General features: G+C 46.8%; 5 protein-coding genes and 1 long non-coding RNA gene across 9 annotated transcripts in view; 4 read left to right on the top strand and 2 right to left on the bottom strand.

The window, feature by feature from the left end:
* The window catches only part of rreb1a (ras responsive element binding protein 1a), a 30,583-nt gene extending 27,295 nt beyond the window's left edge, over window positions 1–3,288 (top strand). The window contains exons 19-20 of the mRNA XM_086066051.1: window positions 57–660; window positions 757–3,288. Coding sequence (XP_085922177.1) covers window positions 57–660; window positions 757–1,208 — 1,056 coding nt within the window. The 3' untranslated portion in view covers window positions 1,209–3,288. The remainder of the gene's footprint in view (window positions 1–56; window positions 661–756) is intronic.
* Window positions 3,289–3,343: 55 nt separating this feature from the next.
* On the bottom strand, window positions 3,344–10,672 carry rmc1 (regulator of MON1-CCZ1). Its single transcript, XM_086066056.1, has 21 exons — window positions 10,388–10,672; window positions 10,126–10,202; window positions 9,963–10,047; window positions 9,745–9,801; window positions 9,591–9,677; window positions 9,382–9,522; window positions 9,184–9,287; window positions 8,445–8,534; window positions 8,266–8,371; window positions 8,088–8,196; window positions 7,965–8,009; window positions 7,840–7,893; window positions 7,635–7,763; window positions 7,462–7,568; window positions 7,278–7,397; window positions 7,132–7,209; window positions 6,952–7,056; window positions 5,566–5,634; window positions 5,411–5,498; window positions 5,153–5,290; window positions 3,344–4,114 (listed from the first exon to the last, which is right to left on the bottom strand). The coding sequence occupies exons 1-21, from the start codon at window positions 10,484–10,486 to the stop codon at window positions 4,035–4,037; spliced, it is 1,968 nt and encodes a 655-aa protein (XP_085922182.1). The 5' UTR covers window positions 10,487–10,672; the 3' UTR covers window positions 3,344–4,034.
* Window positions 4,470–6,681, top strand: LOC147156015 (uncharacterized). Its single transcript, XR_015092090.1, has 2 exons — window positions 4,470–4,518; window positions 5,097–6,681. It is a non-coding gene; the product is annotated as an uncharacterized LOC147156015 (long non-coding RNA).
* Window positions 10,673–10,941: 269 nt separating the features above from the next.
* On the top strand, window positions 10,942–13,745 carry eci2 (enoyl-CoA delta isomerase 2). Its single transcript, XM_086066063.1, has 11 exons — window positions 10,942–11,085; window positions 11,449–11,510; window positions 11,601–11,704; window positions 11,798–11,896; window positions 12,007–12,198; window positions 12,354–12,423; window positions 12,504–12,606; window positions 12,698–12,818; window positions 12,902–12,991; window positions 13,059–13,202; window positions 13,373–13,745. The coding sequence occupies exons 1-11, from the start codon at window positions 11,042–11,044 to the stop codon at window positions 13,526–13,528; spliced, it is 1,185 nt and encodes a 394-aa protein (XP_085922189.1). The 5' UTR covers window positions 10,942–11,041; the 3' UTR covers window positions 13,529–13,745.
* Window positions 13,746–14,250: 505 nt separating this feature from the next.
* xylb (xylulokinase homolog (H. influenzae)) lies at window positions 14,251–18,988 on the top strand. Its single transcript, XM_086066059.1, has 19 exons — window positions 14,251–14,341; window positions 14,522–14,604; window positions 15,233–15,302; window positions 15,379–15,459; window positions 15,544–15,630; window positions 15,949–16,077; window positions 16,148–16,213; window positions 16,284–16,356; window positions 16,520–16,638; window positions 16,717–16,798; window positions 16,878–16,918; window positions 17,284–17,399; window positions 17,480–17,595; window positions 17,654–17,727; window positions 17,809–17,905; window positions 17,979–18,037; window positions 18,116–18,203; window positions 18,372–18,466; window positions 18,678–18,988. Exons 1-19 carry the CDS (start codon window positions 14,285–14,287, stop codon window positions 18,744–18,746), a joined length of 1,602 nt encoding a protein of 533 aa, XP_085922185.1. The 5' UTR covers window positions 14,251–14,284; the 3' UTR covers window positions 18,747–18,988.
* Window positions 18,515–24,664, bottom strand: LOC147156011 (5'-AMP-activated protein kinase subunit gamma-1-like). 4 transcript variants are annotated; one of them, XM_086066052.1, is made up of 17 exons: window positions 24,546–24,664; window positions 23,971–24,055; window positions 23,784–23,893; window positions 23,597–23,709; window positions 23,258–23,478; window positions 22,125–22,179; window positions 21,938–22,047; window positions 21,779–21,860; window positions 21,646–21,704; window positions 21,502–21,547; window positions 21,073–21,127; window positions 20,859–20,985; window positions 20,598–20,763; window positions 20,449–20,486; window positions 20,228–20,374; window positions 20,066–20,159; window positions 18,515–20,002 (listed from the first exon to the last, which is right to left on the bottom strand). In XM_086066052.1, the coding sequence occupies exons 2-17, from the start codon at window positions 24,019–24,021 to the stop codon at window positions 19,341–19,343; spliced, it is 2,136 nt and encodes a 711-aa protein (XP_085922178.1). In that variant the 5' UTR covers window positions 24,022–24,055; window positions 24,546–24,664; the 3' UTR covers window positions 18,515–19,340. The 4 variants fall into 4 exon arrangements, with proteins under 4 accessions (XP_085922178.1, XP_085922179.1, XP_085922180.1 ...); XM_086066053.1 differs by having other exon boundaries at window positions 22,125–22,176; XM_086066054.1 differs by lacking the exons at window positions 23,258–23,478; window positions 23,597–23,709; window positions 23,784–23,893; window positions 23,971–24,055; window positions 24,546–24,664 and adding an exon at window positions 22,596–23,216.
* Between the last annotated feature and the right edge of the window lie 399 nt (window positions 24,665–25,063).

The raw sequence follows: 25,063 nt of genomic DNA, 5'->3' as shown, positions 1-25,063 counted from the left end.
ATTGGACCGATGACATCATCATTAGTTGACTTTTTTGGGGGTTGATTTTGTTTCAGTGCGATCACAACGATGACGATGACTGTCACAGTAATAAAAGTTTGGACTTGAACTTTGGCTCTAAGCTGATCGACTTCAAACTATCAAACTCGACCGCCGCCGCACCAGGCCCCGCCCCTGTCCCGGACCCCGGCCCTCAGGAAGAACCCGCCGCACCCGCGGAAACCACCAAGCCTCAACCAGACTGGAAGCACGTTTGCGGAGTGTGCCACAAAAGTTTCCGCTATGCCACCACCCTCACACGCCACGAGAGGGCGCACATGAGCCGGGAGGCACCACCTGAGGAAATGGAAACGGAGGCAGCGCCTCCGGAGGCCGACGAGGAGAAATGCGAGGAGGAGCCCGAGGGCAAAGAGGACGATGACGACGAGCGAGGAGTGGTGAGGGCCAGCGAAAGCGACGCCCCAGAGAGTGACGACGACGACGATGAAGACGCCGAGCGCACGGATGACGAGCGTGACGACGCCAAGAGCACGGAGGGCGGCGACTCGGCTATTGGCGCCACCACCGTCGTGGACAAACGAAAGAAGAAGACGTGCGGCGTGTGCGCCAAACGATTCTGGTCGCTGCAGGACCTCACCAGACACATGAGGTCGCACACTGGTAAGTCACGCATGCACATGCCATGGAGAAGCTGGTATCGGTTTAAAAAAAAAAAAAGTGGTATTGAACATGACTAATTGTGGTTTTCGCATGCAGGCGAACGTCCTTACCGCTGCGCCACGTGCGAGCGCACGTTCACACTCAAACACAGCCTGGTTCGCCACCAGCGCATCCACGCCAAGACGCCCAGCGAGGACGGCGACAGGGACGCCCCCACACCCGCCGAAACCCGCCCAACCTCCGAGAATGAGAGCGAGTGCGCCAAAGACCCGGACGATGCTCGCGCCGCTGATCCGGAACACGATGGCGGTACGCCCGTGCCAGCCCAGGAGCTGCCCACCGCTCCTGAGGACACACCTGAACTTGACGAGACCCCCTCGGAGGCCGTGCCGCCCGGCCAATCGGCCGCCGACACGGCGTCGGACTCGAACGTTTCCAAAGAGCTCCCGAGCCCGGCTTTGATCCAGGGCCCGTTGGAGCTCCGAAACCCGCCCCCTCTAGATCACACGCTGGCCAATGGGGAGCCTCCGCTGGTGGGCGTGGACTGAGCGTGCTCAACACGCCGTGCCGTTAACAAGTGCCTTACTACTCGTCCTTTTATAGCTTTTTTAACTTTGTTTTGTCAGCAAGAAGATCAAGATGGCCGACGCGCGTCACGTCACGTGACGCTTCTTGTAACTGGAAAAGATAGCGGCAGGACAGACGGCTGGATGGACTGCCGCTGCTGCCGCCGCCCCTCAGCTAGTGTGCGAGGAATTCTCAGTTGACTTTTGTTGTTTGACTTTTTGGTTTGTTTGACTTTTTGGTGCCGGGAGGGATTTTTTTTGTGTTTAGTTTATAAGTGAACAAATGAAATTGTAGTTTGTTTTTTGTGAATGTGTGTGTGCGCGTGATCGCCCTGTGTTGTTGTCGGCCACGTCGGCGCCGACCCGGGTCCAAATTACCTCAACACTGTCAATCACGTCTTCCTGCTTGCTAATGCGGTGGCTGTTAGCTAAGCAGCTAGCGCGTCCGCTTGGTCACTTTGGCAACGCTGGCCTCTTTCGTGCAATTGGCCTCAGCGCATAACAACATCAATTAGCTTTAGCGTTTAGCTCGGCCTCACCTCAGTTTCATAAGGGCTAACACTACTTCACCAACGCTAGCAGGCGCCTTCTAAACACTGTGGCGAGCGCTAACACATAAGCAGGCCAGGTAACAAGTATTTGCGTGTTTGCCACAAAACACTTTATGCTAACATGCCTTCTCCCCTGTAAACTTTGAGTTCACACTTAATAATTATAATTTTTTTTTAATTATCAAACTTTTTGTAAGTGGCGTCAGAGACAATCATTTGCATGTGGAAAAACTTTCTGGGATAAACGTCTGAACACTAGCTTGTGTCACTGGATTCAACTTGACTTTTTTTTTAAGGGGGTGGGGGGGTCTTTAAAGGGGGGGGCTCATTTGTCCTCTTTTAGGTTTAGCCTCAAAATGAACTCAAAACACCTCACAAATCACCATGACTTCACTGCTCCGACTGGATGGACACTAACAATTATGACTACTACTACTCTTAATACTAGTACTACTACTATAGAGTACAAGTACTCGAGTAGTACTGCTTGTATTTGTACATGGTCAACACTTGTTTTCATCTCTGAGCGTCAAAGTAGACGATGGCGCGTCATCAAAAGGGCTGCTCGTAGCAACAGGCTAACACTAATAGCATCAGGCTAATACTAGCTGGATGATGTCATCAAATACACGCGAGCTAGTTCGGTGTTAGCCTGGCCAGACCATCATGTCGTTGCAGTGAGTTTGTCCATCTCACAGCAGGTGGCGCTACTCATGTGTTTTAAGTTAGCAACTACTGGCGACCATTAGCAAATGAATAAACAATATGACCATGTTTTTCTGATTTATCATGTGAAAGGGACTCTTCCACTTCACAGTCAGCATAATTAATTTAGCTTTGTACCCCTTCAACCCCCCCTCCCCCCTTAACAACGATGGCGTGTGACTTGTGCGCGTGCTCGGCTGTGTGGATTGTTTCTAAAAGTATTTATTTGGCGCCCAGGTGTGTGTTTGTGTGTGTGTGTGAGCGCGCGCATGTGCAGAAAGTCCGATCAAATCAAACATGCCAAGTTAATGTCTGAAAGAAATCAAATGTGAGGCTGACGATTTGCGGGCGCACTTTGATGATGTCGCCAGGTTGCACGCGCACACGCACGCAGCTAGCCGGGCTGCAATCGAGCAATAGAATTAACCAAGAAAAAAAAAAGCTTTAATCATCAAATCTTTTGTTCTTTTCTGTCAAACTGTGAACATGAACATTATTATTATTATTTGATGTTTTTCTCTTCTGGGTGACTTTTAGGATAGTTATTCTTTTTTGCATGTTTAATCAAATGTGCTTGATGATTTCTACACAAACACACACACACACAACACGTCATAAATAAAAAGATGATGTTGCTCTCAGGGTTCTTAACTGTTTTTGTTTTGCTTCCTGAGATGCAAACTTTTGATTTCTGGGCTCATGTCGACTGTCAAATCAAAATCAATCACGCCAGCACTTGACTGTGAACACACACGCAAGTGGAAGAAGTCGTCAATGAAAAGACAAAATAAAGATCGAAAAGGTCATCGCCTCTTCTGTCTCTTGGCATACATGTGTCTACAAACAGAAATTAGATTCCACTTCCTGTTACTCATTTATTTGAAGGATTGTTTACTATATCAGGCGTGTCAAACATACGGATCAGGTCCGCAAAATTGTAAAGTAAAAAAAATGAGCAATGTCTGACACAGACGGCCAAAATCAAAACATAAAAATTCATAATTTCACAAGCCGTCATCAGATGAGCAATGCAACTTGTACATGGAATGGACCTGGATGTCATCAATTTACACAACTTTTAAGTTAGTTTGTTTAAAAAATAAAACAGACCAACATAAATAAAACATAAAAGTGCTGGTACTGGTAACCCAAACACATGACATAGGATAACGTCCTATAACTTCATTACATAATGCATTGTGGGAACAACATATATGCAAAACAGGTAGGTATAACACTCCCGAAACTCATACGGACAAACTTGCCGCGTTCCATTTGCAGTCATGTTTTTTTTTTTGGAACAATATATTTACAGTTGAGCGAAAATCTGTGTATAACCGACGCCAATTGTTTTAAAGTTATATACTATGATTTTACCGGTCCGGCCTTCTTGGTAATATATTTTCCTCAATGTGGCCCCTGATTAATATGAGTTTGACACCCCTGATTTACATTAATGTTTTATTTAATGTTAAGCCATAAAACAAAAGAGTGTGTACGTTTATGTGTGCATGAGAGAAAATGAGCAAGCTGGTCGTCATGGTGATGGCGGTCAGGCGGTGGCCGCTTTCATCTGCGCCTGCTCGCCAAACACGCGCGTGAAGTGAAGCACGTGCTCCTCGCAGTGCTCGCCTGCAGAGAAACACACACACACATTTAATCTAGTGATTACCAACCACTGTGATTGGAAATAATGCTACTTTACATAACTGGATCAAAAACGATGGTTTGTAATGTATCTTTGTTGGTCTATGGCAGCAATGTATAGTAACAAGCTGCACAATTTACTAGATAGCAGAAGGTCCTCAATGTGCAGTGGTGGCTTAATTTAAAAGTTAAATTCATTCAGTGTCCAAGGACTGAATTGTATAAAAACAACATAAAATAAACAAAGTAAAAGTCAATTTGTTGAGAAATGACTATGAACTGTCGAAAAAAGCGTGTTCGTGTCATTTCGAGGTATTGTACCATTCCGCCACAAGGTGGCACACGAGAGTCATCCTTTGAGCACATTGAATGGCTTGAGCTATCGACAGGTATGAAAGACGCTATAAAAGTCATTAAAAATGACGATTCGGTCATTAATATCACTGTCTAATGAGTTGTGTCGCTTCATAGAACAAAAGCTGCGTGCATAAATCCTGACAAGAGAAGTAGTTTTGTTTGCGTGTGCCCTCGTGAACTCCGGTAAGCTTGCTAACCGGCTAATGCTATCCCGTTAATTATTATGTTTTGTTTTTTTGTTACACCCTTCTCTGCTGGATTAAAGAAAATATAATTAAAAGCAATTCGAGTTATAGAAGCGTTTAACGCCAGTTTTATGTTGTTTACACTGTGTTAAAAATGAGTAAAGTTTGCTAAGTGAGGATTAGCACGATGCTAACGCTAAGCCACCGGCAGCCATCTTGCGTAACTGATGCATAACTATAATTGAAAACCTTGAGGGTTTAGTGTGAGCCTAAATCTGTCTAGGCCAGGACTGAAGTGTTGCCAGCTGTGTCATTGGCCCAGAGGACATCTGACTTGATACCACTAATCCACTACAAATATGTTTTGGTGGTTTTTGTTTTTGTTTAGTGGTGGGCCGTGGGCTTATTTCTAATTTCCACTACAGGTTGGGAAAGTGTGGCACAATAAGCTTGTGTGTGCGGGTGCTTGTTGGGCGCTGACCAGGGTTGAACGCCGGGTTCCCTCTGAGTCGCTGGTTCCTCTGCTGGAAGGACCTGAAGACTGTGAAGAACAACATGTCGTCTCCCGTCTGACGAGCCGCATCCAGGAACTTCCGGGCGGACATGTTGTCGTGGGCGCCTGCGCACCGGTCACATACACACACAGCATTTAGTTGTCACGATGACGGCCACGTTGCATCCCTAACCTTCGAGAAGTCATGTGATCCTGATTGTGGAGATTCGATTTGGCATCACGTACCAACGCTGCGGATGAATCTGAGCGCGCCCAGGACCTGCTGCTTGGACAGCAAAACCTCCACGATCTCGTCATTGGCGGTCGACAGACGCTGCGACGCGCGCACAAGTGTGTCATTGGACGATGAAAATGATGACGACGTTGCAAAGGAGTACTACCTTCAACATGTCGAGGGACAGCTGATGGGCCGGGGGGTACGTGCTCTCCAGGGACAGAAGCAAACATGCCTGAAAGAGGTCGACAAGCGTCATGCATGTCGTTAAAAGGGATATTTGACTGACTCATTTAGCCATTTTCAGCAGTAAAACATTAGAATTAATGTGATAAGTTAATTATTTTTCATGAACAATTTATACCTTGAAAAACAATTTTTTTTCCCCACTTGCTGTTGACTGAAGATGACCTGAGCCATGATTGGTCGTTACCTACTTCCGCAGCACAGTTGATGTCATCTTCAATGGACAGCAAGAGGAACATTTAGTTTTTAGATGTATTAATTGTACAAGAAAAATAATGAAGTTACCAAATTCATTCTCGACAAAAAATTTAACTTTACTGTTGAAAATGGCTCAATGAGTCAACCATCCTTTTAAGTGACATGCTAACAGCTACCTGCTAATCGTATAACCCTTTACGGGCATATCCTGGCTTGACTATGAGATTTGATGGCATCATGGCACGTTCCAACATTTGTAAATATTCCGTTTCAATCGCTAATGTAAGAATGAAACGTATTCATCCCCTAAGCCCCGAGTAACTGTGATTTAATTTAAAGTCGACAGCAAGTGCCAAAATGGCCGCCCCCTGCGATGGATAAAAACGGGTGGATTTAGATACGTCATTCATATTCCACAATATTCATCAGAATGTCGTGTTTAGACTACCGGGGACGCATAGAACATTTTGTCAAAGAACATTTTGGGCTTGTCTTCTCCTTTCGTTCATTTTGAAAATAATTCTTGCAATTGCAAATGGCAGTTTCATATTAGCTGGCATGTTGGTGGTGACGACAATAGTAAGTCCTCAGTTTGCTAACATTGTGTAATTAAGTACTTAGTAAGAAAACATGGTCATTTCGTGACAAAAAATTCCTGTCAATGTGAATTCAATACAGCGTTAGCTGAAGTTTGTATGGTCCATGTTTACCAGCCCTGAAATTAATATTTACTTCTTTTTTTTTTTACCAGTGTGTGGTTAAAAATAAATATAATGCAATATAGCAATAAGTGAAAACACACTATTACGCTGAAATAAAGACACTTTTAAAAACGTAACTATTTATCGCTCATTAACTTGAACTAAAACGGGGGACGTTCGTAGATTGAGGTTTCACCGTACGGCTTTTAGCGCTGTTGGAACGAAATCCAATCGTAAACCAGGACCCACTTACCCCCTGAATGTGACTTCAGAGGACTTTTTAGGACTTGATGAGCAGCCAAACTGTTTTACTGACAAAAAAAAGCCAACTTTAGAAAGCCTTTGGGAGTGTTTCGGGACAAATTAGGAAGAAAGAGGCAAAGCGTCGTCGTGTTAGCGAGACTCACCAGCGGTTTAGAGTCGGTGAGGACGTGATACTGCAGGAACTGATGCAACATGTAGAAGAGGTTGTGCTGCACCAGCGTCTTGATCACCAGCTCGTACAAGTAATGCTGACGTGACAAATGGGGAACGTCGGTCAGTCTGCAGATGGATGCGTGTGAGGTCGTGTGACCTTATTAGCTGACCTGCACGCTGATCTGGAAGTGGTTGAGCGAGCGAATGTACTCCATCAGCACGGCGATGGTCAACTTGTGGGAGGCGCCCTGCACGAACGCGTCAGCAAGACAACATGGCTGCTTTGGAGATTTTTATTAAATTTTGTTTTTTGTACCTTTCTCTCCGTGAACGCCGACAAGACGTGCGTGTACATATCCGATTGGTCGATGACCGCCTGGCTTCTGATTGGTCGCTTGTGAACAACGCCGCCTCGCGTGGGCCCCGCCTCCACAGCCTGCAAAGGCGCATGGGCGTCAGCTGGCTCCTCCCCTTTTTGGTGCCATCACTCACTCACTCACTGCGCTGTAGCTTTGCTCCGCCTCCAGGAAGTCCTTGTACACCTGATTGAGCTTGTCGAAGACGTTCGCCACCACGGGAAGGCTTCCTCGCTGCTCGCCTTCCACCACTACACACACGTTAGCATTAGCATGCTAGCAGCAAACCGTGAAGCGCGTGAGACAGGCAGACGTACGTTGTGAGCAGACAGACAGGATGACCATCTTGCAGTCGTTGCGTCGTAACAGGAAGTCCATCAGTTTGCTTTTGTCCTGGAGCATGTTGACTGTCGGACTTAGCTTGACGCGAAGATACCACAGGTAACCTGTCAATCAATCAATCAATCAATCAATCAATCAACTCGTCAATCAATGTGTGTGTGCGCACATTTGTTTGCAGACCTTCGCTGGCGCTGATGATGATGTCGGGCTGGAAGACGCTCCACGAAGACGAGTCTGCGTGGCCGTCAAGTCAGACGACAAGTAACGCACAGGCGCGCACACACATACACACAACAGAAGGATACACAGCTGACACGGGACAGGAAGTTGTGACGGAACCACCGCTGGACCTTTAAACGACATCAAAACATCGTCATTAACGATGTTGCTGTTTTTTAGCGTGTGTGTGTGCGTGTGCGCGTGCGTGCCTGTAAGCGGGATGCAACAAGGCTGTATGGAGCGAGCAGGAAGCACAGGCTGGTGCGAGCTGACGGCGCCGTCCGACTCCTTCAACTTGATGTCGAACATCAGCGAGGTCTGAAACGCGCACGTACGCTCGATGACATATTTGTAAGCGATGTCTCACGTGCACACGCGCGCACACACCTGAGAGCTCTGATGATGGACCACCACCAGGTTGTCGACAATGTTGAGGGCAAATTTCCCAGTCGTGTTCAATTTCAACACATGTGTCTTCTTGCACACGCCCTCCCTGCCCACACGTGTTCACATTTAACACTTGAAGAAGTGTGTGTGCGGGTGTGCGTGTGTTGGTGTGCGTATACCTTGGTAAGTGGTAGAGAACAACCTCAGCACTGGGACTGTTGGCACTTCTGGAGTGATGCTTCAGGTACATCACATACAACTGACCATAACTGCACATAAACACGTATTATCGTTATTGTTGTAAGGGATGTTTGATACCACTTTTTTCTCCCAGACCAATACCGAGTACTGATACCAATCCTAATATAGTATTTTTCTTTAAAATTGCATGAAATTAATGGCAATTTTCTCGTCTTCTAATTTCTAGTTCCTGTTTGTAATACCGCCACAAGAGGGCGCCATTGCGAGTACTAATACCTTGAAACAAGGCAGGGTATTGGCCGATACGATAACTGGTATCGGAGTCGGTACTCGCCAATCCCTATTTTTGATACACAACATTTCCCCCAAAAAAACAATGACATAATTTTAAAGAAAGAAATGTCTAGCAACTTAATTTATGAAAAAATAAATATATATATATATATATATATATATATATCCCAATATTAGCATTTCTCCTGAAAATTGCATGAAATGAATGGCCTTTTTAATTTTTATTATTCTAATTGCTAAATTCTAGTCCATCATAAGAAAGATAAATATATAGATACAATTAGAACAAAGAATAACTTCATTAAAATGTTTTTTTTAGTGTAACACAAAAGATTAAGTGCATCAATTTACCTGAAAAATTTTTTTTTGACCACCACTGCCACCTACTGTAGTGGATGTGCAAATACATTTTCATCCACTTACATGGTCGCCATGGCAACGTCTCTCTCTGACAGGCTGAGTTTGGCTGGTTTTGGGACAACAGGCAGCTCGATCTCAAACTTGGACATCTTGGACACACTCCCGCCCTTATTTGCACACACACACACACACACACACACACACACACAAAATTAGATGCAGCTATAAAATGGAGACAAGTCTGTTGTTGCGAGTTCTGACCCGGAAGGCGAAGGGCTGCAGGACGTTGGCTTGCACGGTGGTGGACAGCAGCATGACGGCGGTGTCGGGGCAGTACTGGTACCAGTTGACGTTGAGGCTGTGACTCTTGAGCAGTTTGACGGTACGTTTGTCAGGAAACACCTGAATGTGACATGTGTGTGGGCGGGGCCTGGTCCTGAAAGGAGTAGGAGTGCGGCGGCGGCGGCTACCTGGTAGAATTCGATGCCCTGGTCGCTGACAAAGACGATCTCGTTCCAGTTGGTCCAGCAGAAGCCCAGCAGGTTGGCGTTCTTCATCTGGAGCGACATGACGCATCGGTCAGTGAGGCTCGCCAGGGTTGGTGGCTCTGTGTGAGCGGCTCACCTTGCACTCGTGCGTGAACTCCATGTGCGGGTAGTCGGGGATGAAGTTGATGAAGTCCTGAAAGACAAAATATAAATAATACGGGGATTTTTTTCTCTAAAGTCTTTGTGCATTATACTCAGGTTGACGTGACCACACTCAACACTTTTGACAGAATCTGAAGTACTTACAAATAGTTAAAAGAGTAAACTGATTCTCAAAAAACCCGTCAAACTCACCACAGACTTGGACGTTCTCTGTACGGCCAGAATTTTGTTTCCAATGGAGAATTTGATGCACTTGACTTCTCCTTTGTCTTCCATTCTGCACACAGTTGGTCTCATGATAATGATAGTAACAAGAATGAACAAGTGTCAGTTTGTCCCAGGGCGTGTGACACACCTGAAGGCAACAGAACTCTTGTCGTCCGGACCTTTGACGACCACCCCCGTGGCGCCCCCTGAACGCACCGCGAACACCTGAAGGCAGCACCAGACCATCATCAGCTACTTTTGTGTACAAACAACTCAAACACATCATCGATAGGGATGACATATTGTTCGATGGCGTTCTTTTTGTTTCGTTGCTGCCCGCCCAGCCACCAAGCCGGTCGTCAGCTGACTTGGCTAGCCGCCACGCTAACTTGAAGCTAGCGGAAGCTGACCTGTTTGTTGGCTTCGTCGAAGAAAACATTGTTGACGCTCGAAGCATTTTCAAAGTGGACAAGGTTGTCACAAAGCTCCAAGTAGTGCTCGTCGCTCATCGCCTTAAAACATCCGATCGAGCTTTTGATTCTTTCCCCCCAGTTTCTAGACACCAAAACAAAACACACCCGGGAGTATCTTTGGTTGTCACTTCAATGACTTCCAGTGCACACTTTCACAATAAAAGTGTGTTCATTCTTCGAATAAATTGACATGGAGGAAACCAAAGTCAAAATTACGTTAGGACCAACAATTTCGCAAGTGAAAGTAGTTAACGCACGGTGAGACATTTTTTGTCTATATGTGTCCTAACATTGATAGAGGTCACAACTGAACCACTTATTTGTCCCCTGTGATTGGTTAGCGACCCCAACGTGGAGATGACTGAGGAATGTTTTTGTGAATTATAATGTGATCTTCAACAAACTAGACTAAACAAGGTTGGGTTATTAAAAAGATCACTTATATTATTTGTTCGTGTTTGTGTGTTCGGTGGTCTGTAAATAAAAACAAAGCGGGGCAATGACATGCCCCGGAAGTAATCACCGCGTCAACCTTGCTTGTCCTGTGGCTCTACTTCTGCTTCTCCCTTATTTTCTTCTGGCAGCCTCTAAATGACGTTAACGGCGCCAACAATCTTTGCCGCGTTAACTCGTCGGTGAGTAGTTCTTTAATTTTTAAATCTGCGGGAATCTGAGCCGTTGGCGAAGTTAATGTTCGTTAAAGAAATCGCCCACAAACGCAAAAGTTAAAACTGAGAGGAGAAGCAGCAGTTAAACAGGCCAAAATCTAAATGCCAGGGTCTAATGTGGGTTTCGTAACTGATCGTCTAGTGTCTCCAAATAAGCAAGACAGGAAAGTACTAAGCTATCTCATATTTTAAGAGTTAATAACTGTGTGTGTAAGGGGCTTCTGTGATATAACAATATACAGCACAGGTGTAGAACTACAAAGATGGCTGCCATCCTCACACTTAGTAGCCTTTGGACTTCAGATGTTGTTGACATGTTGTGGTTGTCAGGTTGTGGCGTTTGTCCAGCGTTCCTACCGTGAGCTTCCACGCCACTAAGGCGTCCATGATGGGTGAGGTTCCGTTTTAAGCTCCTCCCTCCTGAGGAGGGGGGCTGCCTTAGCATGGGTCTTGTATGCTAACATTTGTGTGGTTGCTTTCAGGTGTGACCAAGGAACACTTTGAGGAGGCCAAGAACAAACTTTCCACATTGAAGAAAGATCCCGGGAATGACGTCAAGCTCAAGATCTACGCTCTCTTCAAACAGGTCAGCGCAGACAACATCTCTTCAGCTTTACCTTGTGTATTTACTGTATTAGCAGGATGTTTTTTGATTGGTTGTTTGTTGGTCACATGACAGGCCACACATGGTCCATGTGACACCCCCAAACCTGGAATGTTGGACTTCATCAACAAGGCCAAGTGGGACTCGTGGAAATCTCTGGGGTTGATCTCGCATGTACACAGTTTTTCTTTTCTCTTTTTTTGACAACTTCCTGCCATAACATTTTTGATTGTTAGGATATAAAAAATAAAAAATAAACATCTAAAATCGAAAATGTGAAACAGGACGAGGCCCGTCAGCAATACTGCGATCTGATTGGCTCCCTGGTGGCGGCGGAAGGTGGAAGCGCCACCCAAGCGTCTGCCGAGACCACCGCCAGCGGCCACACGCACGAATCCCTCTTGGTCAGCACGCAGGATGACATCACCACCATCACGTTCAACCGACCCGCCAAGAAGAACGCCATCACCACCCAGGTGACGTCAACATCATCATCATTTGATAACTAAGAACTGACCTCGTTCACATTCACTTTTGTGAGTTGGAGGTTTGACCTAACACATCAGCAGAAAGAGTCAAAAAGTCACCTTTAGCGTTTTGCTAGTTAGCTGACATCTAGCGTGTGTTTCAGATGTATGAAGAGATTATTGAAGCTCTGCAGCAAGCAGCGCAAGACAACTCGGTGATCACCGTCTTTACAGGTAACACGCTCGCACCTCAGTTGTCAGCGGTAACACACACATTGTGTTCACTTGGTGTCGTATGTGCGTGGCTTTGCCAGGCGCGGGGGATTTCTACTGCAGCGGGAACGACCTGAGCAACTTCACCAAGATTCCCGAGGGAGGGGTGGAGCAGATGGCCAAAGACGGCGGGGAGCTGCTCAGGTGATCGCTCGTTGACGCATTCATTGATCGATGGTGTGGGATTGTGGTTTGAGTAACGTTTTTGTCGACGTCTGCTCACCCTTGCGGACAGGAGGTACGTGAAAGCCTTCATCGACTTCCCCAAGCCGCTGGTGGCGGTGGTGAACGGACCGGCCGTGGGAATCTCCGTCACGGTCATGGGAATGTTTGACCTGGTCTACGCTACGGAGAGCGTGCGCGCACACACACATGCGGCAAACTGATATCTCACGTTGATTAAAAAAATCTAAGTCATGAAATCGTTTGTGATTTTTAGGCCACCTTCCACACGCCCTTCAGCCAACTGGGTCAGAGTCCGGAAGGCTGCTCATCATTCACGTTCCCGCGCATCATGGGCTCCGGCAAGGTACATGCACACACGTGTGATCGACAGGCGTGTGCGTACTCACGTGTGTGTGTGTGTTTGCGCCCAGGCCAGCGAGATGTTGCTGTTCAACAAGAAGCTCACGGCATTCCAGGCTTGCCAGCAGGGTCTGATCACGGAAGTCTTCCCTGACAGCAGCTTCCACACGGAAGTTTGGAGCCGACTGAAGAACTACGCCAAGCTACCGCCAAACGTAAACACGCACACATTCAGATCAGAGCTGCGCAAATGTTTTTATACAATACAGTGCTAAATTGTATCTGTTAAAATACATAACAAAAAGGGGTGTTGCAGGGTTGGACATTAATAATATATTTTACATGCATCATCGTTGTCGGTGTGTGTGTGTGTGTGTCCCGTTAGTCTCTGGCGCTGTCCAAGCAGCTGATCCGCTCGGTGGACAAGGAGCGCCTCCACGGCGTCAACGACGCCGAGGTGGAGCGTCTGATCGAGCGATGGATGTCAGACGAGTGCTTCAACGCCGTCATGAGCTTCTTTCAGGAAAAAGCCAAGTTGTGAGCCACTGCAGGAAGCGTCACCGTGGCGACGTGCGACCGCGCGCTAGTTGCCACTGGGAACGATTGATAGCTGACTTTTCATCGAACATGTAGGATCAAGTGCCTGACTTTAATTGCACATGTGCTTGCCACTCAGCACTATCATGTGTGTCTACTTGTCTTTAGTGGGGAAAAAAAAGTTGTGAAAGTGATCAATAAATACTTTTGTTTGACTTGTAGATTCAGCAGTGTTGTTAGCATTAGCTCATTAGCAGCAGGAGCAGCCACTGATGGCATGTTGGGCTTAAAATGCAACAAATAATGTATGTACAACTTTTAAAATTGCATAATACGGCTATTGACTTGACACTTCAATACAGATTTATAAATTCATATATTGAAAAGTACTCTTCTTAAGTTGGGCACTTTTTACATTGAGTAGCGAGTCAAATAGCTCCTAACATACTCGATATTAAATGGTATTTTGCCTCTAATATTAGGTTAGCTTCCAATGTTAGAATCCAACAAGCTAACTTTGGAGGCTAACGTTAGGAAGACCATTAGCATCCTTCAGCTCAGGGTTTCTTTTCTATCTTTTCAGAAATCTGTGTAGTTAGTTAAGCCCCTCCAGTATTTCATTTTTATTCTGAAATATATTTATAAATCGGAGCAAGCGATTAGCGTCGTCGAGTTGCCTAGCAACGAGTCGTCCAATCACAAAGCGCGTCTGTCCCTTTAAAACAAATGTCTCCGCCTCTTACTTCCGCGTCAACGCAAGATGGCGGATGTGCGAGAACCTGAAGCGTACCTGGGTTTCGACTTCAGCACTCAGCAGGTAAGAAAAACAAACACACAGTAACTTTAAACATTTTATAACTTTAGTAGCCCTTTAAAACGTTTACGAGTCTATTTTAACTGAAACGTTTGTGATTGCAACACAGCGCGAAGTTACTTATTAACTTATATTTCTCTAAAACAAACCCAAATAACGCCAACTGTCAACTTGTTTGTGAAGTTAAAGGTGGTCGCCATCGATCACAACTTGAATGTCATCCATCAGAGCCAAGTGCACTTTGACTCTCAGCTGCCAGAGTTCAGGTACATTAAACATTATTACTACTTCATATAAGTGACATACTACTATTTTACTCAAGTTTGCTGTTTGTGTTTGGCCTGCTGAACGAGTTTTGAAAATTGTCTAGTTGGCATTAGTGTGTGTAAATTTAGCTACTAGTTTTGCCAGTTTTAATAAAGAGTTCATATTATACATACATATATCATAATCAGTAGGCTACATGCATTTAGCTAGTTTAGGCTAGTTCACAAACATTTAACCAGTCTGTTTAACTTTCTTATTAGTAATCTGTGTTACTTTAACCATTCCTAATCAACTTAGTTACATACATTTCAGTAGTTTGGTTAGTTTACTTGTAGTTAGTCACTCGTTTGCATTCATTCTCTTGTCTATGTATAGTTTCAAGTTCACATTCATTTATTGAGTCTATGTAAAGTTGCTGTAAAGTTAGCTCATAGTTTTACATAAGTACATTTATTCAGTCTGTGATGTTAGTTACAAGTTTTACATACTTTTATTGTAAAGTTAGCTACTAGTTAATTATACTGTAACAAGTTGGGGTGAATCTATGTCGAGTTAGTTTCTATTTGACGTCCTTTGCTGCTACTCCTATCAGATGAATAATCAAATAACTAAGATTCTGGGGTGCAGGACTGAGGGGGGCGTCCACGTGGGTCCGGATGGTCTGACGGTGACGTCGCCCGCCCTGATGTGGGTCAAGGTACAAGGGCACTGCGATGGTCATGTGACCCCAGTTCAAGCATGTATGCTCATTAATATTCATGAGTGGCCTTCAGGCTCTGGACCTCCTATTGGAGCAAATGCAGGAAGTGGGCTTTGACTTCTCCAGGGTGCGAGCGTTGTCGGGCAGCGGTCAGGTGACCTTGTGACCTTTCCTCACGTGCTTCTCGCTAGCTGTCAATCAAAGTGCATTGTGGGAAATATCCTACTCTCGTCCTCAGCAACATGGCAGCGTGTACTGGAAGAAAGGAGCGGAGTCGACTCTCTGGGGGCTCCACCATCAGCACAGCCTCAGCCATCAGCTCAAGGTGCGAGTATGTAAAATAACGTTTGTTTTAGTCCGGCCGTGCAGATTTTTAGATTTAAAAAAACCGGGGGGGGGAAACTTTTGCAGCATGCATGCCTCAAATGTATGTTTTCAGTGGCTGTGATTTCCTTAGGAAAGATCAAAATGCAGTCAGAGCTCCATCTAGTGGACAAACTGCATTTACTGTTTCTTGAGAAAATAATACATCCTTTCATCAGCAACATTTTTGAAAAATAAATCAAATGGGCATGCTGATGAATCGGTCGGGCCCCAGTGTGTACCGTCCACCTCATGTATATGACGTGATGATGTGTTTCAGGACTGTTTCTCGGTGAGCGACTGCCCGGTGTGGATGGACTCAAGCACCGGGCTGCAGTGTGAGCGCCTGCAGGAGGCAGCAAGGGGCGCTGCCAAGCTGGCAGACATCACAGGCTCTCGGGCCTATGAGGTGGTCCTCACAAGCACGCACGCAATCGCATGCTCGCAAGTCACATGGTGACTGTTTTGTGTTTGTACAGCGTTTCACAGGAAGTCAGATTGCTAAAATGCGTGAGGAACGACCACGGGAGTTCCAGGACACGGAGGTCAGTTGCTGACCTTTTAGCTCAGAGCCTGCCTCAGTTTGATGTGACCTCCGTGTGACCTCTGTTTCAGAGGATCTCATTGGTCAGCAGCTTCGCGGCGTCGCTATTCCTTGGTGGTTACGCCGCCATCGACTACAGCGATGGTAAGTGACCAAAATGCATCACTTTAACAGGGATGTCAACAGTTGGGCGGGGCAATATGGAATTTAAAACAAAATCTAAATTTTTTGTCCTGCCGAGTTTAAGTCGATTAGTTACATTTCTAATCGTGTTCTCTTCTGCCAACTGATGATGTCATCCGTGAAGGTTCCGGAATGAACCTTCTGGATGTCCGGAGCAAAAAGTGGAGCGAGGAGTTGCTGGAGGCCGTTTGTCCCAGTCTCGACGTCCTGCTGGGAACACCTCTGCCCTCTGCGTCCGTGCTGGTGAGACTACGGTCCGAGCGGGTTCCCCTCTAAAAAAAAAAGACCCGCTTGTGACCTTTATCCTGGTGCGACCTTCAGGGTGCCGTGTCGCCCTACTGGGTTCGCAGGTTCGGCTTCTCAGACACGTGCGCGGTGGTCGCCTTCACCGGAGACAACCCAGGTGAGATGCCTGCATGTCAATGATGTCATTGCCACGCCCACCATGAGGTGGCGGTGACGGCTGCTCGTCTTTGTCTCAGCGTCTTTGGCAGGGATGAGACTCCAGCAGGGAGACCTGGCAGTAAGTGCGGGCGGGAGGGGCCGCATTCACCACAGTCCGATCTCAAGTGGGCCGGACCACTATTTTTGTCCTAGTCATTCATTGTCATTCTTTTTGGAGATGTACATTGTTTAACTTTATTTTTATTTCATCTTGTCTGCTTTTTTTTCCCTCAGTCATGTCATTCTCACACTTTCAAACTCAATTTATCAATCGTTGAAAACAATTGCAATTTCAGTATTATGAAAGTGGATTAATTGATGTACCGATTGTAAAACAACTTTAAGATTCAGAAATCATTTATTTTCAAAATGACTTCAATTTCCACATCCATCTGGAAATATTAGCAACCTCAACTGGTGTGTGTGTGTGCGTGTGTGTTTCAGGTGAGTCTGGGTACCAGCGATACGGTGTTTGTGTGGCTCCAGCACGCCCGTCCCGCTCTGGAAGGTCACGTGTTCATCAATCCCGTCGAGTGGCGACAGTTCATGGGCTTGCTGTGGTGGGATTTCGTGTTGGTGCGTTCTTGCGCGTTGTTAACATGACGCGACACAAACACGCGCGCGTGTGTGTGCTCCTCAGCTTCAAGAATGGATCTTTGACCCGGGAGCGACTGAGGAACCGCTGCGCTGATGCATCATGGGAACGATTCTCTGCCGCTTTGAGAGAAACTCCTCTCGGAAACAACGGATACGTCGGTATGCTTTTACTACTTTCCTCTTCCTTCCTTTCCTTCTCCTGACTTTCTGTTTGCAGGCTTTTATTTTGACGTGATGGAGATCACGCCTCCTGCGGTGGGAGTTCATCTCTTCGATGCAGACGACAACGAGGTGGGCCAAGTCTCGTGCGTGTGCAGCGCATGTGTATTTGTGTGTGTGTGTGTGTGAGACAGTACTCGTGTTGTCCTGCAGGTGTCATCAATGAGCGCTCAGGCAGAGGTGCGAGCCCTGGTGGAGGGTCAGTTCCTTTCACGGCGGCTCCACGCCGAGCGTCTGGGCTACTCCATCAGTACGAACACACACACGTGCAAACACACACGTCTAAGAAACACACACGCAAAAACAACTCTTGTCTGCTTCAGTTCCGGGAAGTCGAATTTTGGCAACAGGAGGAGCGTCGTGTAACAAAGACATCTTGCAGGTGAGTGTGAAAGCTAACACGTTAGCGTCATGCTATTATCACGTGAATGTTTTCTTAGTATTTGTTTGTGTGTGTCAGGTGTTGTGTGACGTGTTCAACGCTCCAGTTCACACCATCGACGTGTCCAACTCGGCTTGCCTTGGCTCCGCCTACAGAGCTCTGCATGGTATACTAGTGCTAATGCTAGCCTGCCAGTGCTAACCTTGTGTCCACTTTTGACACTGACAAAAGTGTTAGACATGATAATGTTCTCATTTTTCACGCGCTAGCAAAGTATACTTTTGGAAGTTAGTGGTATAGAAGAACTCTTGCTGATTGGTCGACGTCCTCTCAGGTGTGCTGGACCAATCAGGCGTGTCCTTCTTTGACGCGTTGAAGAAAGCTCCTGAAGCCCGACTCGCCGCTACGCCACAGCCTCATTCACAACAGGTACACACACACACACACACACACACACCCACGATGGTGCAAAACTGACACTTTTATTTTCAATTTTATTTTTTTCAATCAATAGTTAGGGGTGAACAGTCTACAGTTCAAAGTTCACGATAAAAAAATTGAGATGATAAAGGCTGTCATATTTTCTTCAAGATGGCAGCAGTGTGTCACTTTCTGACAGGTGTGTGTGTGTGTCTGTCAGGTGTACAACGAGATGCTGCAGCGTTATGGCCGCCTGGAGAAGAAAGTCCTCCAGAAGCTCCGCCCCTAAACAGTCACACGAATCTGTTTGGTCAACGTGAAACTTATTATTAGCATCACTCACGTGGTGACATCACAGGCTTTGACTATAAATAGGTGCATCCATAAGTCGGATGCTTTAAAATGGACATTTATTTTGAACAGTGATGATAATTCATGATAAACGTTTTACTTTTCTGATGAAAAACTAAACACACTAGTCACCATTTCAACTTTTATATGTGGAAATAAATTACATTTCTCTAAAGTGAATGTTAAAAGTTCTTGCTGAATGATGTCGTCCTATGACATCATCAAGGGACAGGAAGTGCAGACAAGCGAGGATTGTCGATGTGAAAACGCGACGACGTCACGGAGGCGACGTCACACGAGCTGTTAGCTTATAGCAAAATCACTTATTACTGACTTGTCATTAGCGTTAGCAAATTGCTAACATTGTGATAACTATATACAGTAAAGTATTGTGTGTTTCCATCAAGTAACTGAGCTGCTACGCTAGCCCGTTTTAAAAACAGCTGCCATGCAAACAATTTGTCTGCTAACATTCTTAGTGGACGGACCCGTCATCTGTCAATGACAGGCTGACCCGCCTTAAATGATGATGTCACAACTCCTCCTCGTCCCTCCCTCCTTCCTGCTCCTCCTCCGTTCTTTCAGTCTCCCCACCAGTCTCGTCCTCTCTCGCTGTCTCCTCTTGCTGGCAGTTAGCGGGATTGTCTTCAAAGGCAGTCTGGTCAGGGTCAACTTCCTGGTCCTTATCATGATCCTGGTCATAGTCCTGGTGCTGTGCATTGTCCTGTGCATTTTCCTGGTCCTGTGCATGTTCCTGGTCCTGATTTTCCTGGTCGATATTCTGTTCCTGGCTTTGGTCGTGGTGGTGGTCATTCTCCTGGTCCTTGTCAGGTTCCTGGTCCTGGTCTAGTTTCCGGTCATGTTCTGGTTCATTGTCTTGCTCCTGGTCATCACCCTGATGTTCCTGGTCAATGTCCTGGTTGTTGTCATGGTCCTTGTCACTGTTATGGTCCTGGTCCTGATCATTTTCATGATCCTGGTCCTGATCATTTTCATGATCCTGGTCCTCTTGTACCTGCTCGTGGTGTTTCTGGTCAATGTTCTGCTCCTGGCTGTGGTCGTGGTCCTGATCCTGGTCTTGTTCCTTGCCACTGTCATGGTTGTGGTAATGTTCTTGATCGTGGTTGTGCTTGCGGTCCTGATCAAATGTGGAGTCCGACGGAGTGTGAAACGAGTGGTCGTTCATGAGCACGCCTGCAAAAACCAAGCAAAAGTGATCGCTATGACTACCACACTCGGACTTTTTTGCGTGCGTACCGGCAGGAGTCAAAACCAGCGCCTGAAGGATGTCCGACAATGACACGATGCCCACGATGCGAGACTCTTCGTCCACCGCCACCAACCTGTGAACCTGCGCACGCACATACACGTCAGTCAGGCAGGCGCTTAACTTGCTTGACGTCCCGTCACCAGCGTCACCTCGGCCTTGACGATGCGGTCCACGATGGTCTCCAGCGTCTCCATCTTATTACATTTTAGGACGCCTTCAAAGTACTGTGAGCGGTGCTGGAGCGCCTGCGTGACCGTCACGTCCAGGTCGTTGTACGTCTTCTCTGCCGCCAGGTTCTGAAGGACAAACGCCACGGATCACACCCGGACCGGCCACCGCTCGGCGGCCATCGTTTGCCAGTTTTACTCACGATCACGTCGAACTTGGAGTAGATGTCCACCACTTGGCCTACACACACACACGCACACACATCTTGTGATATTTGTGGTGAAATTTCCGGAAGAACCTTTCCAGGTGAACGTAATTTGCTAATGTTGCTGGCTTGCAGGCGGCGGTTACCATGGTGATTGACGACGGGCAGAGCAGAGACGCGGCGGTGTGTGAAGACGGACAGGGCGGTGATGAGGGGCGTGTCCGGGTGAATGAAGGCCACGTCGGAGTAGGTGCCCACGCCCACTTCCTCCAACGTCTTCTTCATGAAGGCGGGCCTGGGCATCTCGCACAGCTGGTACCCACCCACGCACGCACGCACACACGCACGGCTTACAAAGAGTGCAGTAGCGCCCCCTGCGGGCGGGCGGGCGTGGGAGGGACACTCACGAAGAGCTGCAGGAACTTGAGGATGCGTTTGTGCGTCAGGATGTAAAGCGCGTTGCCGCTCAGCGGGTCGACGACGGGAAGACGATGGATCTTGTTGCGGATCAGCGAATGCACCGCCTCGAAGATGCTGACGGCGCAACACGCAAAGAACACGCGTCAACTTCCTGTTTCCTTTCGGGGCCGCTCGTGTGACGCACACACAGAGGGAGGATACCTGGCGTCCGGCGAGATGTGGACCAGAGGCTTGAAGGTCTCCTGCAGGTAAAGTTCTGTCAACAAACAGAAGACACTCAGCCAGAATCAAGTCACCGTGCTACTGAGGTTTTCAGGGTTGATTATTGGCAAATAAAGGAGGCTAATAACGTTTTTTTTTTGTTTTTTTAAACAATTACATGTTCTATGCACCCGCTAGGCTAAACTTGGTATTATGATTAATATTGTGTTTGTGGAATAGGAATTAGGCAGCAAAATCCATCTCAGGAGGTGACCATTTTGCCACTTGGAAAATGACTTCACAGCTCACCTGTTATCTGGGTTTGATCATGTGACATTTAAAAGCTTTAAAAAAATTAAATAAAAACGATCTTATTTGCTGTTGATTCAAAACAAAAAATGCTGATGCTTGTAGATAATAGAAGTGAACCTCTCCACGTCTCAATCTTGTGTTCCTCCAGCTCGTAAATCTGAACCTGGTAGGAGGGGGGGACAAAAAAAAACACACTTTATAAAAAAATTATGCAGCTGGCATCTCACACAAACGCACCTATGCACCATGTGTGTACATTACCATGGGTGACTTGTAGTATCTGGTCAAAATGTTGATGAAGTCCGTGATGGTCAACATTCCTGAAACAGACAAGAAAAAGAAGAACAAACCTTCAGGGTGGGTCCCAGGTGCGTTAGCGCGCGTGCGTGATTACCAACAAAACTTTGTTTCTTGGTTTCCCACAGAGGAGCAGCCCGGACCCCGTTAGCCACAAGAGCGAAGAACGCTTTCTTCACCTGCAACATGAACATGCATGCACCTGTCAAGTCATGTGTCGTGACGTGTGCCAGTCACGTCAGTGTCAGCCAGCAACCTGTAGCGTGGTGTCAAAGACGACGAGTTTGGAGCTGGTGGGGATGATGTCGTAGCACTTGTGAGACTTCATGAATCGAGTGTAGATGTCCCTCTCGGAGTCCGCACATGCTACCAACATTCGTGTTTTTCATCAGCCGCCTAGAAGCAATCCAAACGTTCTTGCAAAGAAACATGACATGTCCTACCGCTGTCGTCCACCAGGCGCCGCTGCTGCGACTCTCCTGACACATCCACCGCCTGCTAAACACACGACAGTGACGTCACCAACGTTAGTGTGACTTCAATAATTGGGTCAATAAAGTTTTTTTTTTGGGGGGGGGGACAAGTGTCACGTAAAATACTGAGCAGTTTGATGTCATAAAATGATCAATTTGTGCAAAATTCGAATACATTTAGTGGCTGTCAACCGTCGACTGATGACAGCAATCTATTGGATGCAGTGATCATCTGACAATGACATCATCGCTTTTATGTCCAGGCTGTGAACTTTAACCTTAGATCAATCAACCAGTCAACGAGAGTGGCATATGTGGGTGTGATACACCATCACGTCATCACAGATGCACGCGCACGTGAGGAATGACGACAACGTGCGGGCAGAGTCGCTCATGACTCATGACGACACCGTAGATGGCGTTACGTCATTGGGCACCAACCTGGCCGTCGTCGTTCATTCCGTCCGTTTGTCGTTGACGTTCGCAATGTAGACGTGAAGAAAGAGATGAAGAAGATAAAAAGGCGAAGAAGAAGAAGAACGTCAGGTCGCCATCATCCTGTTTAACCGCCAAACGTTCGCGTTTTGTCGGGAAAAATCCAGGAGCGATGTTAGGTGCTATCAAGCTCACAGACACTACACACGCAACATACTTCCGGCTTGGCTTTTCGTAATAAAAGTATTTTAACGCCTGCTTCCGCCACTTGGCAGTTCGCTAGAGGGAGACAAACTCGCGGCAAAACCTTCTCCCCCTCACGATTACCTTATCTACAGATAAGACAAAATAACATTTGATCAACTTTATAGTGTTAACCTTTGGACATCTTTTCCCCCACGCCATTACTATCATTATTATTGTGGCGGTACAGTGAGGTAGCGTGCGTCTCACTTCTGAGGTTGAATGTTAAAACGTGAGCTGTGAAGTTGTCATGTTGTCCCACATTTCAATAACATGTTAGCTTGTGAGATATTGTTCTACGTCTGCACCGCCATTGGCTGGTGACCAGTCCAGGGTGTACACAAAGTCATCAAAAAACAAAGAAAGTTATATTCTTCTTCTGTAACTTCTTTGTAAAAATGATGTCATCATTTCAGCTTTCACACCTGGCCGCCAACAGGAAGAGGCGAGGCCAAAGGTGTGGCGAGACAGGATGCGGATGATGACGAGGACGAGCGTTGTCCCGCGTCCGGGGGCAACGAGAAGGATCGCAGCCGTCTGGGCTCGCTGGCGTACGTCTCCAGGCGGAAGGCGCCCACCTGCCCCGGGCCGGGGGGGACCTGAAGAGGAGAGGGCGGCGGAGGCGGGGCGCACGACAAGCTGAAGGCTGGGCCAGACCATGGGACAAGGTGGAAGGTGGACATGGAATGAAGTGAATGAAAAACGAGGAATTGGATAAGAAAGCATCAGCTGAACATGTGAGAGACGCACACGCACACGCACACCTCTGGTTTTGCTCCTCTTGTTGCGTGAGAAGAGTTTGCTGGCGATTGGGGAGGACGACGTTTGCTGGTTGGATTCCTTGGAGGCCAATCTGAACATCCCACTGAAGCTCAGCCTACCACGCGCACATGCACACATAAAACAATCCTGGTGAGCGTGTGAGCTCACATGTCAGTAAAGTGTGTTTACCTTCTTGTGGTGGGCGGGGACTCTGCGATGCTTTTGCTCGAGGTGGGCGTGGCCCTGGATGTAGCGCTGCCGCCTCGCGGGGAGAAGTTCCTGCCGCCATTTGTCTCCCCCTGTGGGAGGATACGTGTACTACAACGTCATTCGCCTGCCGCAGACGTCATCCCGATTTTTTCGTCCCGTTTTTTACCTTCTTCGCTTTGTCCTTCTCTACTCTGGCCAGCTCGTCCGCAGAAGACATTCCAAACACGCCGACGTCTTCCGCTGGAGGCACACTGTCAAAGTTATCAGCATCATAACAAAGACAGGTTGAATTGAACCATATTTTGGCAGAGACTGCACCAAAACGAGCAGAAGAAATCCATAAAGCAACAAAGTTCAAGCTGAGCCGCTAGATTTGTTTCAGTGGGTCCCATAAAAAGAGGCGGTTGCTTCACTAGTTTGACACGCATGGCCGAACGAGTCGACTAGAATTCATTCACATTTCATTCCGAAAATGAAATTTTCAAAGTTGATAATGAGCTATTTGACTGATATGGTGATGGATGAGATCAATGAATTTGAATGAAGCAAATAGAGGATAACTCCATAAAATAAAATAAAACTCAAATCAAGTCAACTGCCTTCCTGTTAAAGAGCAATGTGAAAAGCGGCCACCATCTTTGTGGAATTTCCCCCAAAAAATCTGCCAGTCTACCGGACAAATGTGACAACACGACAGCCGAAAGAGTCCTCGAGAATCCTGGAGCGCAAAAGTGACGTTACCTCCTTCAGGGCCGTCTGGTGTCCGTGGTCTGTCCTCGTCTCACACTCTTTCCTATTTCTCGCTGGCTTTGTCCCATGACGGCCAATCGGCAGCGAGGATACAACTGCACTTGTGTGTGTGTGTGTGTGTGTGCGTGTGTTTATGTGTGTGTAAAAGCTGCATCAGCAGCGAGGTCACAGAGGGCACCTGCCATCCCTCAAGGTCATTTGAGAATCGTGCCCGACGAGGACGACAAATTGGCTGAGAAGACAAACAATGCAAGATGGTCGACGGCCTTGTTGATGCTGGACGGACGTCTCACGTTTCACTTTGTTTTTTTTCTCACGCCATCAGCAAGCTTTCTTAACAACACCTGTGATAGAAAATTTGATGATGTCATGCTTTTGAAGATGACACTGTCACAAGATCACGCCCATTTATATCACTCCACCTGTCCTTGGTTGCTTGTCACTTTTTCATGTTTGCATGTTGTTTTCATGCTATCATGCTGTCATGTTATTTTCATCTTTTCATGTTA

This window comes from Leptonotus elevatus, chromosome 21 (assembly GCF_054856555.1).
Source record: "Leptonotus elevatus isolate MCC_2025b chromosome 21, RoL_Lele_1.0, whole genome shotgun sequence".
NCBI classification, from domain to species: domain Eukaryota; kingdom Metazoa; phylum Chordata; class Actinopteri; order Syngnathiformes; family Syngnathidae; genus Leptonotus; species Leptonotus elevatus.
Note: the sequence above shows the minus strand (reverse complement) of the source record. Positions and strands in the feature narration are given on the sequence as shown.

Bases quoted from the DNA above. Each gene is read 5' to 3' on its own strand.
- LOC147156011 (XM_086066052.1), bottom strand. From the start codon at position 24,021: ATGTCTTCTGCGGACGAGCTGGCCAGAGTAGAGAAGGACAAAGCGAAG. The intron at 21,548-21,645 runs GTAATGTACACA...CCCTCCTACCAG, and splicing joins GATACTACAAGTCACCCATG to GTTCAGATTTACGAGCTGGA. The intron at 20,986-21,072 runs GTATCCTCCCTC...TTGCGCCGTCAG, and splicing joins CACATCTCGCCGGACGCCAG to CATCTTCGAGGCGGTGCATT.
- eci2 (XM_086066063.1), top strand. From the start codon at position 11,042: ATGACGTTAACGGCGCCAACAATCTTTGCCGCGTTAACTCGTCG. The intron at 11,086-11,448 runs GTGAGTAGTTCT...TGTGGTTGTCAG, and splicing joins TTTGCCGCGTTAACTCGTCG to GTTGTGGCGTTTGTCCAGCG. The intron at 11,705-11,797 runs GTCAGCGCAGAC...GTCACATGACAG, and splicing joins TCTACGCTCTCTTCAAACAG to GCCACACATGGTCCATGTGA.
- xylb (XM_086066059.1), top strand. From the start codon at position 14,285: ATGGCGGATGTGCGAGAACCTGAAGCGTACCTGGGTTTCGACTTCAGC. The intron at 15,460-15,543 runs GTGACCTTGTGA...TCTCGTCCTCAG, and splicing joins CGTTGTCGGGCAGCGGTCAG to CAACATGGCAGCGTGTACTG. The intron at 15,631-15,948 runs GTGCGAGTATGT...GATGTGTTTCAG, and splicing joins GCCTCAGCCATCAGCTCAAG to GACTGTTTCTCGGTGAGCGA.
- rmc1 (XM_086066056.1), bottom strand. From the start codon at position 10,486: ATGAGCGACGAGCACTACTTGGAGCTTTGTGACAACCTTGTCCACTTT. The intron at 9,523-9,590 runs GTAGCCGCCGCC...TGTCACATTCAG, and splicing joins AGGGCATCGAATTCTACCAG to GTGTTTCCTGACAAACGTAC. The intron at 5,499-5,565 runs GTAGTACTCCTT...CGCGCGTCGCAG, and splicing joins TGTCCCTCGACATGTTGAAG to CGTCTGTCGACCGCCAATGA.